Source organism: Fistularia commersonii, chromosome 35 (genome assembly GCF_037954325.1).
Source record: "Fistularia commersonii isolate RoL2024-O1a breed Wild chromosome 35, RoL_Fcom_v1.0, whole genome shotgun sequence".
In the NCBI taxonomy this organism is placed as follows: Eukaryota; Metazoa; Chordata; class Actinopteri; order Syngnathiformes; family Fistulariidae; genus Fistularia; species Fistularia commersonii.
The window spans coordinates 2627755-2645000 of record NC_141318.1 but is presented as its reverse complement, the minus strand read 5'-3'; the positions used below and the strand labels follow the sequence as shown (position 1 = coordinate 2645000).

General features: G+C 45.1%; 2 protein-coding genes across 5 annotated transcripts in view; one reads left to right on the top strand and one right to left on the bottom strand.

Annotated features, from left to right (window-relative positions):
* pafah1b2 (platelet-activating factor acetylhydrolase 1b, catalytic subunit 2) overlaps positions 1–2774 on the bottom strand; it is a 6755-nt gene extending 3981 nt beyond the window's left edge. The window contains exons 1-4 of the mRNA XM_086142539.1: positions 2658–2774; positions 2399–2523; positions 1921–2002; positions 134–223 (exon numbers count right to left, since the gene is read on the bottom strand). Coding sequence (XP_085998665.1) covers positions 134–223; positions 1921–2001 — 171 coding nt within the window. The 5' untranslated portion in view covers position 2002; positions 2399–2523; positions 2658–2774. The remainder of the gene's footprint in view (positions 1–133; positions 224–1920; positions 2003–2398; positions 2524–2657) is intronic.
* A 4653-nt stretch (positions 2775–7427) lies between these two features.
* Positions 7428–16398, top strand: mpzl2b (myelin protein zero-like 2b). Of its 4 annotated transcripts, none has more exons than XM_086142535.1 (6): positions 7428–7594; positions 7705–7807; positions 13724–13893; positions 14086–14296; positions 14849–15020; positions 15900–16398. In XM_086142535.1, exons 2-6 carry the CDS (start codon positions 7759–7761, stop codon positions 16066–16068), a joined length of 771 nt encoding a protein of 256 aa, XP_085998661.1. In that variant the 5' UTR covers positions 7428–7594; positions 7705–7758; the 3' UTR covers positions 16069–16398. The 4 variants fall into 4 exon arrangements, with proteins under 4 accessions (XP_085998661.1, XP_085998664.1, XP_085998662.1 ...); XM_086142536.1 differs by having other exon boundaries at positions 7459–7606; XM_086142538.1 differs by having other exon boundaries at positions 14852–16398.
* Positions 16399–17246: the final 848 nt, after the last annotated feature.

Below are 17246 nucleotides of genomic sequence, written 5' to 3'. Positions count from 1 at the left end.
ATGGCCAGGAGAGGAGACTATTGAACACTGACAGACTTCTCTCTTTCCACCGCTGCGGCTGTTGATACTTGATATGACTTTCCTTGGATGTAGACGAAAGGGGAGCGGCAGGAAGTTGCGTGCGCGACCTCACCTCGTATTGCTGCATCAGCTGCACCATGGAGTCGCCCACGAACAGCACGTCTGGCTCGCCGTCCTTGCACTCCTGCACAAATCTTGTGTGCTGTTTAAAAAAAAACAAAAAACAACACAAATACAACGGGACCGCCTCGTCAGAACTGGACATGGAAAACGGTCAAGCGCCACGCCCCGTGTCGCAGGGCAGCTCAGTCGGCGCCGCGTAAAGGTCACTCCAGTAAACGCCGGAGCGGACAGACGGCTCAGCGCAGATGAGACGTCTGATGGAGCCTCGACTTGAGTCCTATTAACTCGGGTGGATTAACCCGGAGTCGACCTGCCTGGGCGGCGGGGGGGGGGTAATCAAACCTGGAGTCCTGATGCCAGACGATTCCAGCATGTGTTCTGTAGCTCAACCGCACTTTTCGTGCTTGTTTGTTTTCCGAGAGTCTGCAGGAGTCAGCGGCCACGCTGAGTTAGCTTCCGTGCAAACCGCTGAAATTAAGGTCCCGAAGCATTTTTCCACATCTAGACGCTCGAAATAAAAGGTGACGGTTCAACGTGATATCGTTTCTGAGCCGGACGTTTTGAATGCATTGATTAACTGTCTGGTGCTGCAACCGACTCCACCCGCCTCTCAACACCTGACTGCGCAGGTTCACGTTGTGAAAAGCAAAAATCACCGTGATCTTTTCAGAACGGCTGGGGCGAGAAGGAAAACAGGGGGAGGGAAGATATTTGGCGAGCCAGCGGGTTGGACCTTCACCGGGAACCAACACCCCGGTGTTGGAACCAACACCGGGACTTCTAATCGGCTTAAGAAACGCTCTTAAGATTTTTGGGTGAACGGACGTGCCTTGGTCATTTCCTGCTAATACAGTAAAATGCCTGCCGTGTGTTAACACTGGATTTCGGATGTTTTAATGGTTTGGTTTCGTACAAAAACTACAAGTTGACCAAATGTAAATAAGCGCGCACGTATTTCCGGTGCCGAGTGTGATACACCCGGCTGTAACTACCAGAGCTGGTTTTGAAAACATGATACACCCATTTCGCGAGCTCCTCTGCTGGAAATGAGTTGCTATCATCCCGCTTCTTTTCAGGAGAATAGCTTTTACTGCGGAGGCTAACGTTGAACTCCTTAGACTAGAACTGCCCATTTTGTGGCGCATATCTGTGTTTTTAGCATTTAAAGTGAAATGAGAAAAACAAGGCGTGCAAGGTGAGCTTCGTTTCATGCTAAAAAAGAAAAATTTAGAGTGCTGTACGAAGTATATGAATGGCTCAACGCCGTAAAATAAAAATGTTTACTTTGAAAAGTAGAACAGGCCCGATTCAATAATTCAAAGTAAAACAAAAATTGTTTATGGTGACATATGGATATAAATAAGTCAAACCCTCCTTGTGTTTATATTTAGAGCAGGAGGGTGAGCTCTCCTTTGCAAACTAACATTGCATATTAAATTATTTTGATTTCTTTGTTCTTTGTCTACAAAAACGGGAGTGTGTGTGTGTGTGTGTGTGTGTGTGTGTATGTGGGAGGGGGGGGGGATCACATGACAGCCAGATAAACCATGAGTATCTAAGCTGGCTATCAGCAAGATTTTTATTTAAAACACCATTAACCATGTTAGCAAGGAATCGGACAATTGCATTTGCATTGTTTATGACATTATAAATATCCGGGCTTTGAACGCATCGCGATAGTCCTTTGGAACAGCAGGGGTGGTGCATTGAATTCCATCGAGGCAAAAAAATGAAAAAATAAGTTTAAATAAAGGCCTGTGAGTGAGATGAACCGACCTGTGACATCCAGCGTCCGTCTCCCTGCACGTCCTCCACGGGCTGAGCCACTGCGGCGGGGTTCGGCTCGTCACCGCTCATCCTGCGGGGGAGGAGGAGGGGGACACCGGCGTTACTCACAAGGCGAGAGGCGTACGGGCACCGGTTCGGTTCCCCCGCTGCGCCGCGCTGAAGGGGCACCGGCGCTCCGCCGCGACACTGCGGCTTAGGAGCGGAACGCCCGGCCTAATGCGGATCGAGGCTACTTTCGCTTTCTAGGCGGGGGCTTATGGAGCGCAGAGCGGATCGCATTAAATCCGCTGTGACGGGCGGCCGCTGGGTGTTTGACGTTAGCCAGCTTGCTAGTTAGCTAGCTAGCCTAGCTAACAAGCTAGCTGCACCCCGGAGGCTGCTATCCCTCGCATCTCACACGTAACGACTGACAACGCCAACCGTCATGACGGAAAGTTCCAGAAAATATTTTTAATATGAATTTAACCTGGCAATGGGGAGGTGGGAGGCGTAGGCCGTCACGTCTCGGCTCCCTGGGCGTCACACTCGCGTTTGGTTCCCCGGCTGCGGCGCGGCGGTCGATGCCTGCTAGCAGCCGTTAGCTGACGCGGGCTAAGGCAGACAACAAAAGGTGTGTCAAGCAGGGGAGACTGCGGAGACACAGGCGGGAGAGAGAGCGCCAATCCGCTGCCGCCCGTAGCCGTGACACGGTGGGATGGCGAGCCGGCGCCAAGCGACACTTTTACCGTCGGATTTATCCCTCGCAGGTCGCGGACATTCCCCACCCTCCGCGGAGTTGTGCGATTAGTGGGGAAACCGCTGCCTTCTTTTATTTTTTGGGATGTTGTTGTTCTTCTTTTTCTTCAAGTTTTATTGGGGGCTATGCTCACGGTATGGCTCACTAGCGCCACCTAGCGGACCGGAGTATAAGAAGCACAACAACAGGAAGCTCTATATTGATCACATGGATCATTCATTCATTCAGTTGTTGATTGATTATTTTAGATGTTCAGTTTAAACCCCATTCGAACATTTAAGAGTATTTTTCTAAGAGACGCTTTTGGCAAAAAGGTGACATAAAACATTTACCTGTATAAGAATTGAATAAGAATAAGAACAACTTTATTTATCCAGAAGGAAATTGTTGTGCCAGAGTTACAAGAAAAATATGACAATAATAAACCAGAGTAGAAAATTGTATAAACAGTAAAACAAAGAGAAAAAGGGAGTATAAGAAATACAAATGAATTATAAAATGTCTTAAGTAACAAGTGAAAGATAAGGAGTGCACAAGATTATGAAAAAATATTGTACATGTAGCTGTTATGAAATATTGCACAGTTATGTATGACTGCTACTATACTTATATGAACAAATTACTTATCTTACTATTTAATGACTTATAATACTTACTTTTTAATTATCTATTCATTCATTTGTGATCGGTATTCCTTATCAGGATTGCGGTGGGGCTGGAGTCATTTTGCGAGAGTCGGGTTTCACCCCAGTTAACACCGGACACAAGTCGATCGTAGGGACCCAGATGGAGACCTACAACCATGCACTTTTTTATTCACACATCTTAGCAATTCTAGGCTTGCCAATTAACTGCACGTTTTTGAATTGTGGCAGAAAAACCTAAGAGCTGAGGAAACCCACGCAGACAAAGGGAGAATGTGGAGACTCAACACAGAAAGCTCCACTGTCGGAATCCAACCGGAGACCTCTTTGTAATAGTAATAAAAATTATGTAGTGTTTTAGTCAGGGAAAACACCTGGTTGACGGTAAAATGTCCAATTAATGAGCAATAGCTGTTGTTGGCCACAGCCACGCCACAGAAGACTGCAATGCAAATAGCTGTTCCCATTCAATTCCAGGTAATAGAATTCTTTGCACCCCAAACCATGTCCAAAAAATTCCCAGCAACCCCAAAATCACACAGAAAACAACCATCAACTTAACCCCAACATTCGTGACTCACTAAAAAAATAAAAATAATAATAATAATAATAATAATTATCATCATCATCATAATGACAATGGCAGCTGGGATAGACACCAGAATCCCCAGCAACCCTGAGTGCAGGATAAGCGGAAGTAGATGGATGCATGGATAAATGGATAAAAATAAATACATAAATAATAAAAATAATAATAACAATGGCAGCTGGGATAGACACCAGAATCCCGTGTGACCCTGAGTGCAGGATAAACGGTAGAAGATGGATGGATGGATGAATGGAAAAATAAATACATAAATAATAATAATAATAATAATAACAATAATTATAACAATAATAATAATAACAATGGCAGCTGGGATAGACAACAGAATCCCCTGCAACCCAGAGTGCAGGATAAGCGGCAGAGGATGGATGGATGGATGGATGGATAAAATAAAAATAATAATGATAATTTTAAAAAAAATTATAATGAAAATGGCAGCTGGGACAGACACCAGCATCCCTGCAACCTTGACTGTTAGAGGAAGCAGTAGATAATGAGGACACGAATAATAATGCATTCTATATGCAATTAGCATATGAATAAAAAGTTACCTTATTTTCCAGACTATAAGCCGCTTCTTTTTTCTCACGCTTTGAACCCAGCGGCTTATACAACAATAAGGCTTATCTATGGCAGGAAGTGCAAAAACGTGACAGCACGACACGCAAAGCACACGTTTTATACGTAATTTTTTTTTTTTTTTTTTTTAAATATATGTTTTTTGCATTCTGGTGCTCTCTATTTAAATCAGAATCCTTTTTACGTAATGTGTGACCAGTGAAACAAAACCAAAGGGAAAAAATGAGAAAAGTGTTTAGTAATCAAAAAACAATATTCTTTCACTGAGAGGATATGACTCGGGCTGCGTACGCCGTAAAACAAAAATAAATCAAAATCTCTCATTCGTATGTTCTAAAGCTGAGATCATTCATCCTTGAAATTCCAAACACCGGCAGATTTGTTTTGACACCCAGATAGAGGCGCGGCGCTGAAATGTGTCAAGTTTGTTTTGAATGCGAGCGGCCCAAAATAGAGGTGCTTTGACAAAACCGTCTGGAGTTTCTGAGGCCCGAATATGCAGCCGGAGGTGGAGGAAAGGGGGACAAACATGATCCCCGAAAGCACAAAGTTCCCCCGGGGTCTGTTTTTCTTCTCGTTCTTGCACGCTGAAACGTGGCGCCTGACGCCCTGACAAAGACGCCATCTCACAAAAAAGTGATACGTCTTAAAACAAATAAGTGAGATTTTAAAATTAAACAGACCAATTGATCCACAGCAATTTATTATGGGTACAGCATCAACAAGCAATTTAAGGAAAAAACAGGTGTTTTCGCTTAGAGTTCTTCTATTAATTGCACATAAAATGATCACAGTAAAGTGGCTTAAACCACTCTACCCTGGACCAGTGGCGTCAGAGGCTTAAGGATGTAAACTGCATGGAACGCATAACAGCAAACTTACGACTTCAGACAGACCAATATCTTGAAAAATGGGCAGCCATTAAAAAATATTTGGAGAGTTGAAGATATTATCTCTATTTGACTGAGTTAGATGTATTTTTTTTTTTTTTTTTTCGCTTGCTATTGAGGAAATAAGTGACCTATAAAGAATATTGTATAATGTGTATCTTGTTATGAGGTTTTGTAAGAATGTGTGTGAATGTGTTAAGGAACCAATTCTAATAAATGTTCAAAAAAAAAAAAAAAAAGTGATACATCTTGACGGCGGCAGGTCACAGACACCATGATCCGACTTCATATCAAAACAGGAGACATTGTGCTCGGCAGTTCGGGTAATTTCTTTTAAATGTTACAGGTTTCATTGATAAATCGCCCCGGAGGGTTCACAACATCCCTGTCTTAGGGGTCTAAAAAAGCCGACTTGTTTGCTCCCAGCGTCGTGACGAAAGAGGTTTTTTTCCATAATTTTCCCCCCAAAAAACTTTCAAAAAAATTAAAGGTTTCCTTTTCCCGTACGTCTTTCCGCGCCAGCTCCCGCCTCCGGTGTGTGTCCTGCTAGCTACCGAGCCGTCCAGATCAGCGTGACCCCAGAGCCCCTGCAAACGGCGCCAGGGAACCTGGATCCCTGTATTTTAGATTTACCAGCACTTTCGGGCGCCTCTGGACTCAGACGTTTCCACAGTTCGTGTCAGTACACTGTACGACGGCGTACCACCCTCAGGCTAACGGTTTGCGCTGCAGGCTCTCGGACGGCAAATGAGTAGACGTTTACCGCGAGTTATGCCGGGGTAGCGATCGGCCCCTAAGGACGACCTCAACGCGTCGCCCGGCGGGCTGGTTCTCGGTCAGCCGCTGTGAGTCCCGGGGGAGTTTTTGCCCCGAGATCTGCTCTCATGCCCAGCAGCTCTCAGGTTCCAGGCCCCATTCACCACTGCTTTCCACAGTCCTTTGTGCCTGCAGAGCTCAGGTCAGGCCACTTTGTTTTTGTGAGACACGATTCTCACCGCTCGCCTCTTCGATCCCCGTCCGACGGGCCGTTCCAAGATTTTTTGATACACATGGCGGCCGGGGAAGTTGTGTTTCCCTTGGAGCAGCTCCTCCACGCGTCCAACGTCCGGTGCCTCCTGCGGCTTAAGTCGGCGGCATTATCGTCCAAGGACGTTGACTTTCAGTTTGGTATCGATGTTAGAAGAATAAAGTTGGAACTCGCCTTCGTCTCTGCGATCCTTCCTTCTCGCACCACGATATTTGACATCGGCATGTAGAACAACGAAGTAGTATAAACATGGAAATTATCGAGTTAAGTACAGTACATTAACTTACATTACAGTCATTCGGCAGACGCTTTTATCCAAAGCGACTTACAGAAGTATACAGGACTGTTTTCAAGATATTCTAATATTTTGAGATGGGATTTTTTTAGTTTTCTTAAGATGTAAGCCATAATCAGCATGAAATAATAAAAGGCTTGCAATCTTTCATTTGATTAGTAATGAATCCAGAATGTATGACATTTTTGTTTTTTTAATTGCATTACAGAAGATAAAGAACTTTATCACAATATTCAAATTTTCTGAGACAGTCCTGTAGGTGTGTTGAATTCATACATAGTTAGTTAGTCAGTCAGTCAGTCAGTCAGTCAGTTGGTCAGTTAGTTAGTTAGTTATTTAGTTTGTTGCATTTCTTGAGTAAACGCTGCCCTAACCCCTTCCCCAGCTGGAAATGAACAATTTCAATTTTAAAGGATAATTGTAATGTTACACTAAGAATGAATGAATGAATGAATAAGTAAATAATAAAATAAAAACAAAATAATAAAAAAAATAATAAATAAAATATGCATAAATACATACATAAATTAGTAACATTAAAAAAACAAACAAATCAGTAATAAAAAAAACATACATTCAATTATAATAAAATAAATCAGTAAATCAAATGAGTGAATAGACATGCAGTAACGCATTTTGGCCACGAGATGGCGCCAAATAGCGGGAAGCAGCTTTTTATTCCAGTCATTTATTAACACGTTTCTTCAATCACGCCAAAGCGAGAGTGTGTGGGGGGAAGAAGAAGCAGAAGAAGAAGAAGAAGAAGAAGAGGAAGAAGAAGGAGGAGGAGGAGAAGCAGAAGGAGAAGAAGAAGGAGGAGGAGGTAAAGAAAGGGCAGGCGGAGTAACAGGTTATGCAAGAAGCAGAGTAACACCGCCCGTCAGGTGTGTTTCGAGGTGATTCACACACACTCTCTCACACACACACACACACAAGAAGAAGTTTCTACGTGGACTAACCCGCCGGGAAAATCCAATGTATACTTCCACCCAAGTTTGATGACGGGAACTTTCCCCGAGTGGACGAGACCCGCGGGATCCGACGCGCCATGTTTCCGGCTCACCTCCTGCTTCTCCCGGGAGTTTTCCTCCTTCCAGGTGAGTTTCCAGCGAGTTCCACCCCGGAGAAAAGCGAGAACTCCGGCCTTTCGACCTCCTTCTTGTGTGCATTCCTTCTATTTCCAAAGGAATACTTCTGTGTACTTTAAACAGGATGAAGTAGTGCTTGGAGTTGGACTCACTCAGACACTTTTTGTTTTTGTTTTTTACTACCGCGTACAAGTGCATGTACTCGCTCCAGTGCTGCTTTAACCCCTTCAACTTCAACAAAAAAACACAAAACAGTGAAAGTTATAGATTATCCTCTGAGTAAAGAGTCCAAGTTTTGTCTCCCGTGTCCAGAAAGTGGGAGTTTTCACGATGGCGCCGTGATACCGCCGTGTACTTCCTATATACTGCATTTCAGACACTTTTTCCTGCTACTTTTATTTATATGTTTTTTAAAAAGTGCACAATTTGTGTGACGTGCATCCCAGAAGCTTGACATACTTGTTCGGTATATTAATACCCAAAGTATTGATTGAGATTAGGGTGTTCCTCCTGAGTTATAGAACCCCAATATTCTTTATCCTCATCGTCTTGCATCATCCGGACCCTCTTGATGACCCCGTTGCCCCTGACAACCCATCTCTGCAGGATCCGGGGGACCCCGCACCCCCTTTTCTCTTAGCACATTTTACCAGCACATTTTACTGGATACGACGTCTGCACCCCACGACCCCTACAAGACATAAAAAGAAAATAAATAGAAGCGCAAAATGTAAACATGTAAACAAGAGGGACAGTTTAGTCTGGTTAGCATTGTTAGCACAACGTTAGCCTCCCAAGCAAGGAGCGTGTTTCTATTATTATTATTATTATTATTATTGCATCTGTGATCATGAAATGTTGTTTGTTGATAAGTGTCTATAGTGCATGTTGGCAGTGTATGTGTGTGTGTGAGAGTATACATGTGCGCGTGAGAGAGTGTGTGTGTGTGTCTGTGAGAGTATGTGTGCCTGCGTGCGTCAGAGAGAGAAAGAGAGTGTGTGTGTATGTGTGTGTGCTTGTGTTTAAGAGTATAAATGTGTGTGTGTGTCTGTGAGGGTATATGTGTGTGTGTCTGCGAAAGCATATACGTGTCAGAGAGAGAGTGTGTGTGTGCTTGTGTCTGTGGGAGTACACTGTATATGTGTGTGTGTATTAGAGAGAGAGAGAGTTTGTGTAAGTGAGTTTGTGTGTGAGAGGGAGAATATATATGTGTGTGTGTGTGTGTGTGACTAAGTGAGTGGGTGTATCTGTGGGCCTATTTGTGTGAGAGTGTGTGTGTGAGTGTGAGAGAGAGTATATACATGAGAGAGAGAAAGTGTGTATGTGAGTTTGTGTGTGTGTGTGTTAAAGAGAGAGGGAGTATATATGTATGTGTGTGTGTGTGAGAGAGAGAGTATCTATGTATGTGTGAGAGAGAGACAGTGTGTGTGTGTGACAGAAAGAGTGTGTATATACATGTCAGAGAGAGACAGAGAAAGAGTGTGTATGTGAGTTTGTTTGTGTGTGTGTGTGTGTGTGTGTGTGTGAGAGAGAGAGAGAGAGAGTATGAATGTATGTGTGAGAGAGACACTGTGTGTGACAGAAAGAGAGTAATTACGTGTGTGTGTGTGTGTGTGTGTGTCTGTGTGTGTGTGCACGTGCGTGTGTGTTCAGTTCCTAATCACATCAATCGATACCTGACTTGAGCTCTCAGGTGACGTTGGGGCTTAAGCCCCGCCCCTCCCCGTGCACTGTGCACGGCTGCAGGATAAGCCAAACATGGACCACTTATATCCTGCTTTTACTGATCAGTGAGTTTATTGTGTGGAAAATGTCAGAGATGTGTGTGTGTGTGTGTGTGTGTGTGTGTGTGTGTGTGTGTTTCGCCTCATTTTAAGCTCATTTTAAACTAATTTCCACCAATTTTCTAACATTTCTGCCTGATTTTTGTAGCCTGACCTGGAATATGGTGGATAATATTTGTGATATCGTACCTGATTATCGTCAGTGAATCCGTTTTCGATCCCGATCTTTGAACGTCAGATCGTCTCCCGGGTGTTCGTAACGTCCAGCCAATCACGAACGAGTCCGTAACCGTCTTGACGGCGAATATCGGAGAGGCCTTGGACGTCCCGTCAGACGTGATCATCCTCCCTCTAAGCTCCTCCGCCAGGTTGGGGGATTACAGGATGTTCTTGGCTTCCTTTTGGTTTTCGAAGGAATGTTTTTAATCCGCAGGACAGTGGGATCGAGGCTTTTTCGGACGAGCGTTTAACCGTCTCAGAACCCCCCCATTTCAAAAATCTGCTCTTCTTTGCATGATGCATGTCCACCTAAAATGGTTTGAGCTGAATCTTCTTCCTTTTTTCCTTCTGGCCGAGCCTCCTTTTGTAGATCACGGTATCATCTGCAAACATCTTATGGAAAAAACAAAATGAAACAAATGGGTGAAAAAAAAAAATACAAATTTTATCCAATCACTGCTCAAGATAATACATATTTATTTAATGCACGTTTATTTGTTTTTTTTTTTTTTTTTAATTATTAACTTTGCTAAGAAAAGGAAAAAAAAAGCTGCCCAGTTAGGAATGGGTGCTGGATCAGAAAAAGTCGACTGAATAGAGGTTTGAAAAAAAAAAAATCACACCAAAAGTGCTCCAAGAATAAAAATAATTGATTTTACATACAGTACAGAAAACGTATTCTCGTCAGATGCTTACCAGAGCTATGAACATTAATAATTCAGTATATCATTATGCTTAGAAAGAGTACTGCAGATGCAGTATTTTCTTTGAGAATGCAAACAAAGAAGGCCAGAGGGAGCTGCATTGTGTTTTTGTTGACCAAGAAAAGGCATATGACAGGGTGCTAAGAGAGGTCGTCCGAAGTCTGGAGTGGCAGAGAAGTATGTTAGACTGGTGCAGGACATGTATGCTCGCTGTGAGACAGTGGTGCGGTGTGCTGCAGGGGTAACAGAGGTTCAAGGTGGAGGTGGGACTCCATCAGGGATCAACATTGAGCTCCTTGCTTACAGTGGTGATGGACAGGCTGACAGATGGGGTTAGACAGGAATCTCCATGGACCATGATGTTTGCAGATGACATTGTGATCCGTAGTTAGAGCAGAGAACAGGCAGAGGACGCTGAGCTTCTCTTTGGGAGTGACCAGGATGGATAGGATCAGGAATTAGTCCATATTAATAAATGGCTGCAGTATTGAGGCACTGCAGAACCCATCACTGCTGACTAAAAGCAGCCATTATTGACAACTAACAGTTCTCAATATAATTAAATGAAGTCATTAGTATTTGTATTCTCCAAAATACAGCAACCCCTTAAGATACCAATCACCTTATATGCACTTTAATTTTTTAAGATAAGAAGCGCGATTCAAGCAAGTTTTATCCTTGATTTCAAAAACATTTGGTACAAATAGGAGAGCGGGAAAATCAAAATCACTGCATTATAAGGCGCAATATCAATAAACGGGTCTATTTTCATCCATAAGGCGCACCGCTTTATAAGGCGCATGATAAAACATACGGTATTTAAACCGAAACACAACAGTTCAATTGAGCTTTATTTATGTGGCACAGTTCATCCGCTTGTTTCCTCCACTTCTGTACCATTCATTCATTCATGTCGAAGTCTTTGGCTGCTCTTTTCCCATCATCTACTGCGTGACTGATAGCCTTGAGTTTGAATTCAGCTTCTGAACAGCGGACAATTTTGGGTACACCTGAAATAAGTGGGAGGTTGGAATAATTCTATCTGACGTTGTCTGACTTTGCAACCAGTGAGGTGCAGTCAGGGGAGGCAGGAGAGGCCTTGCCTCACTTGCCAATCTTGGAGAGAAAAAAAAATATTAAAAAGGAATTATATTTATCAGTGATTTGAACTAAAAAGTTTTTTTTTTCATTCAAAACTGCTGGATTTTCACATTTACTGTTCAAATACTGAGAAGAGACTTGCAGTGAGGCAGTGGACTGTTGAGCCTCAACGTAGATCATGTCATGACAGCTGACTGCTACCATGCTAGGATCGCTGTCTCTCTATGTCGCTATTTAAATGTTTAAACACTTTTGCTAGATAAACTACATTTCCAATCCAGTTTTTTTTTTGTCAACAACCGGATGTGTGTTACTAGTTTCTTGTGCTGAGCGATCATAAAACGACTGCGAAGAGCCACAAAGTGAGGCACGCACATCTCCTGCCTCATGGTAGGGGGAGCTCGTGATTCCAGGGATTTTTCTCTCGATTCCTCGTCCGTAGGATATAATGCCTCGCAAGCCATGAACATCAGCGCACGTCACTGGTTGCAACCCATATTCCACCGATTTTAACGCAACGTCCTTGTGTCAGGTGCAAACAGTCCGACGATTAGTCAAGCGGAGCGGCTGGAGCGCTTCCCAAAGTTGCGCTAAAACATTTTGACCGATGCTTGAGTGCGATGCGCTGCATAAAGTTACTTGCAGGTCAGTAAGCACAATAAGTATTCAAACGTCAGGCGCACGGCTGATTTTTGAGGATTTTAATGTGAAGTATACGGTAATCATCATGAGATATCATAAGATAGCAAGTGGTGAACCCAGAAAGATGCTTTCTATGGAAATTAAGCACAAAATAATAGCGAGTTTGGAACGAATTAGTTTGTTGTCTGTTATATTTAATGGGGAAAATTAATTGAAATATGACCGTCAATAGCAGATACTGGTTGAAACGCTGTGGGTGAAATCTAAATTCTGTGGCTGTTGGTGGCTGAGCATCCGAAACTCCTCCCTCCGCAAACACGACCTTTCATACTCGCCCCAGCAATCATTAACTCGCTGCCGGTCCGTCCCGGGACGCACTCGACCGGTGGAATGTGACATCCAACCGTTCACCCTCTTATCCGCATCAGAATCAGGATTTATTTATCGTCATTTTCGGACTTTTAAGTCGCTACTTTTCTCACACGCTTTGAACACTTAATGTGACGATGTGGCTAATTTTCAAACGTTTAGCTCGATCACATGGGACCGATGAAATGACCGTGAGATTCTGGAGACGTTCAATTCCGACACCAAAAAGTCTTATTTATTCTTGTCTTATTTATTATCCATATTTTTCATTAGCCGTGTTACAGGCTCTGTTCAAAACAAACAAAAAAAAATCCAGTATGTGTTTGTGGATGTATTTAATTAAAAGAAAAAAAAAAAGTTATTTATTATTTTTATTGATTAATTTATTCAGATGTTTTTAGCTGTTGCGGCTTATATTCAGGTGCGCTCTATAGTCCGAACAATTTTTCTTGATTTTCTTGTTTGTTTGTTTTTTTGCTGTGGTTTATTGGTCTATTGCTTTATAAGAAAAAATGATTACAGATCAAGGGTAGTTGGAGTGCGGTTGAGGTGCAATGTAGTACACAAGTGGTTGGGTGGGGACAGTACCAGTGGGTGGTTCAGGGCTTGACATATTTAGAAAAACAACCTTTCACTCTCTCATGCACATATCTGGACAGGTCTTGGCCTCCATTGAACCTCCTGCATGTTTCTGCATTGCAGGGTGGGTGGCAGAGAAGTATGTTAGACTGGTGCAGGACATGTATGCTCGCTGTGAGAAAGCGGTGCGGTGTGCTGTGGGGGTAATAGAGAAGTTCAAGGTGGAGGTGGGACTCCAGCAGGGAACAGCTTTGAGCTCCTTGTTTGCAGTGGTGATGGACAGGCTGACAGATGAGGTCAGACAGGAATCTCCATGGACCATGATGTTTGCAGATGACATTGTGATCCGTAGTGAGAGCAGAGAACAGGTAGAGGACACTGAAGTTCTCTTTGGGAGTGACCAGGATAGATAGGATCAGGACATGTATGCTCGCTGTGAGACAGTGGTGCGGTGTGCTGTCGGGGTAACAGAGAAGTTCAAGGTGGAGGTGGGACTCCATCCTAACCGTCCTCTTGGCTGGTTCCAGGTGTGCTCCGTGTCAGCGGGATTGACATTTACACTCCCAGCGAGGTGGAGGCCATCAACGGGACCAACGTGAAGTTGAAGTGCACGTTTAGCTCCACCCAGCGGGTGTCTCTGAAATCGGTGACCGTATCGTGGAATTTCCGCCCCCTGAATTCAGGGACGGAGGAGTCGGTGAGTAGATTTTGTTTTTTGCCGCCTGCCAAATATGGTTTAATTTAACGTCAGCGCCCAGCCAATCAGCTGTGGCGTCCCCCAGGGCTCAAACCCAGGTCCCATTATCTTTGCCTGACATGATACTCAAATGTCGTCGCTTCTAAGCCAATCCAAACTTCCCGTGTTTGCTCCGCCCGATTCCCCCGCCAGGTGTTCTACTACCACGAGGCGCCGTACCCTCCTATGGAGGGGCGTTTCAAAGGCCACGCCGTTTGGTCCGGAGACATCATGAGGAACGACGCCTCCATCACCCTGCACGAGGTGCCGCCCACTTTCAACGGTACCTTCACCTGCCAGGTGCGCAACCGGCCAGACGTGCACGGCAGCAACGGGGAGCTGGTCCTCCGAGTCGTCAACAGCGGTAACCGTCTTTCATGCAAATATACATACATCTACTTACTTTTTGCATATATGTTGACATCAGGCTTCAACCTGCATTAAAAGAGCATTTTTAACTTGGTCTGGGAGATGATGGACAATAAGATTTTAGATTAGATCGCCTTTGGTCGGCTTTCCAAGAGTTCCCGCACAACTCCACTTGGTTCGTTTTTGGGTGTCCACCAAGGATGGCACCCGGTACTCGGAGAAATCGGCAAGAGCGCTACATGTTGGCTTCTTGTCGGCTTCTCTGGTGCTTTTCTGGGCCAGCAAGTCCACGATTGGCTGTTGTTCGCGTGTTTAGTGATGTGGCAGATTCACGCCGCCAAGTCGTGGAAAGGCTGCGTTAGCGACGCGGCATAGCTTCAAGGGTAGCCTAAGACCGCTATCTAAATCAACTAGTTTGGGTTTGAGCTGCGACAAAGACGTAACAGCCCGCGTTCGTCCAACTATCAGGACGACCTCGGGTTCCGTCTTGGAGGTTTCATTCCCTTCCCTTCTCACATCCCCGCCCCCCTCGGGTTGTGGTTCCCAGCAGCGTCCTTCTCGGAGATCAGCATCCTGGCCATCGCCGTGGGAAGCTCCTGCGGCGTCATCCTCATCATCCTGTGTATCGTGGTGGCGGTGCGGTACTGCGCCAAGAAGCGCGTCGAGGGCGATGCCGAAATGGACACCAGGGTGCAGGAGTGGCGGGACCCGACCGTTTGGTGAGGTCCCGCCGGGCCGGGGACCCCCCGTGGCCCCCCAACTTCTTACCGGGACGGTTGCGGACTTTTCCGTGGGCTTGAGGGAAAAGAACCGTGTTTGGGTGTCGACTTCTTGACATTTTTATAAATGTTTTTCACGTCAGTATTAGAATGTACTAACACTCTTTGTAATGTCACATCTTTGCTCCTCAACCTGTGATTTATAATGTGCTTTTACCAGAGTTTCCTTTGTGACGAATAAGAGATTAGACCATTATGACTAAACTTTCGATAATATGTTGGATGTTGGTCGGCGGACTTTGGCCGGGCTCTATTGTGTGGAGATTCGTTTCCCTGGTGTCGCTTGTGATTTCAATTCAGTGCAGCGGCGGCCGTCGTCCCGTCATGCGTTTCATAATTCGAGAAAAGTCAGGCTCTTATGAGTCATCACAAAAAAAAAAAAGTCAGATATTGTTTCCATACAACCCGGCTTGATTGACGGTTACTGACCGAATGTGCATTTCGGACCGAATCCCGCTGCAGTGAATCGATTCGGGTGCGTTGATTCGCGGGAAAAGCGGACCAACTCCGCTGATTGAGAACCGGCGGAGATTCATCCAAGAGGCTTCAGCCGACGCCTTACCTCCCCTTCCTCCCACGCGAGGATGGATTCTCTGCCGTTCTCCTGCGGGGTTCGTTTCACGCCGAGCATTCTGGGTACTGAATCCTCCCGAGTCTCTTTTCCATCTCCTTCTGCTGTCGTTGCAACGGACAGTCAGCCGGCGGGGAGGCGTTCATTTCCTGGATTATGCATTTACGGTCCATCTCACTGTTTGCCCGAATGTGTGTGTGTGTGTGTGTGTGTGTGTGTTGGTGGGGGGGGGGCGGCGCCAAATTCAGTCTCCCCGAAGAGATGGTTCATCTGACGGCCGTCGTGAAGAAGAAAGAAGTTGATAGTTCGGATGGCGAGGAGTCGGAGCCCAGCAGCGGAGACGAGGAGGAGGAAGAAGAGGGCGAAGAAGACGACGACGACGACGATGACGACGACGACGACGGTGATGACGATTAAATCAGGGACTTCTGGGATGCCCCTTACACCCTTTAACCCAAACCCGGACTAATCATGATGTTTACAAAGTGGTTTTAAACACACACACACACACACACACACACAGGGCCTACTTTTGAGCCTTTGAAACTAAAGAGTCATTCCACTTTTCTCAATGCTATTCCCTTTCAGTGCATAATAATATATAAATACATTTTGCATATCTCCTCACTGTTATTGTCATGCATTTTTATTAACATTATTTCTTTTTGTACAAACCTAATAAGTGTACGTGTGTTTTACGACAGTTAAAGCATTAAAAATAAAGAAAAATTAAGAACCGGCACCAAACGGTTAGCATTGGAGGTTTTGAAATGTTTCCAAGATGAGTGAATAAATAACCGAGCGGATGGTTCGCAACGTCTTTTTATGACGTGAATTAGAAAAAAAAATGTCAATTTATTGGCGGTCGCAGCATCAAACTATGAATATCAATAATTAAATGGGTGTGTGTATTCTGCTCGAAATAATACACAGAATCGTGCAAATTGTACCATCAGAGACTGCGAAGTAAACTGCGCTCTGCGTTTACACAATTAATATTTCATGAGCTGCAAGGTGGGGCTGTTGCTTCACACACACACACACACACCTGAAGAACCACCCGCCTCTCCCGCCGCCATGTTTTATCCATCGGGGTAAAACCAGGAGACCCCCCCCCCCCCCTCTCTCTCTCTCTCGGGTGTTTTAAGACGTCGGGGTGATGTCGTGAATCCTCCTGCGGAAAAAACAAATGGGTTATTGATTTTTAAAAAGCGGGGCCGGTTTAAGACGGGCTCATTACTTTCCGCCGGCGGCGGCGCCCGCTGCCCACGCCGCAGGAGCCCGCCGTTCTAATGGCATCCGCCTAAAAAGTAATGAGTTAAGAGCTCGGCGAGGAGTTCGGCTTCCAGCGGACGTAACGGGACTGAACTCGGGATGCGGCGGGGAAGTCGGGACTTGAAGTGTTGTGAAGTTATCGGAATAGCGATTCCGTGAGCGTGTGGGAACAGAGCGGCGTTTCGTGGGAGGGCGGGTCGAATACCGGGCCGCTCCCGCCAGCGTTGTTTGTTTTCTCTTCAAATATGTTCTTCCTGTTCGCTCCCTGTCACCTGACCCGCTCGCGTTGGCGTGTCTGAACGCGCCCCGGATTCCCGTCC

Bases quoted from the DNA above. Each gene is read 5' to 3' on its own strand.
- mpzl2b (XM_086142535.1), top strand. From the start codon at position 7,759: ATGTTTCCGGCTCACCTCCTGCTTCTCCCGGGAGTTTTCCTCCTTCCA. The intron at 14,297-14,848 runs GTAACCGTCTTT...TGTGGTTCCCAG, and splicing joins CCTCCGAGTCGTCAACAGCG to CAGCGTCCTTCTCGGAGATC. The intron at 15,021-15,899 runs GTGAGGTCCCGC...CGCCAAATTCAG, and splicing joins TGGCGGGACCCGACCGTTTG to TCTCCCCGAAGAGATGGTTC.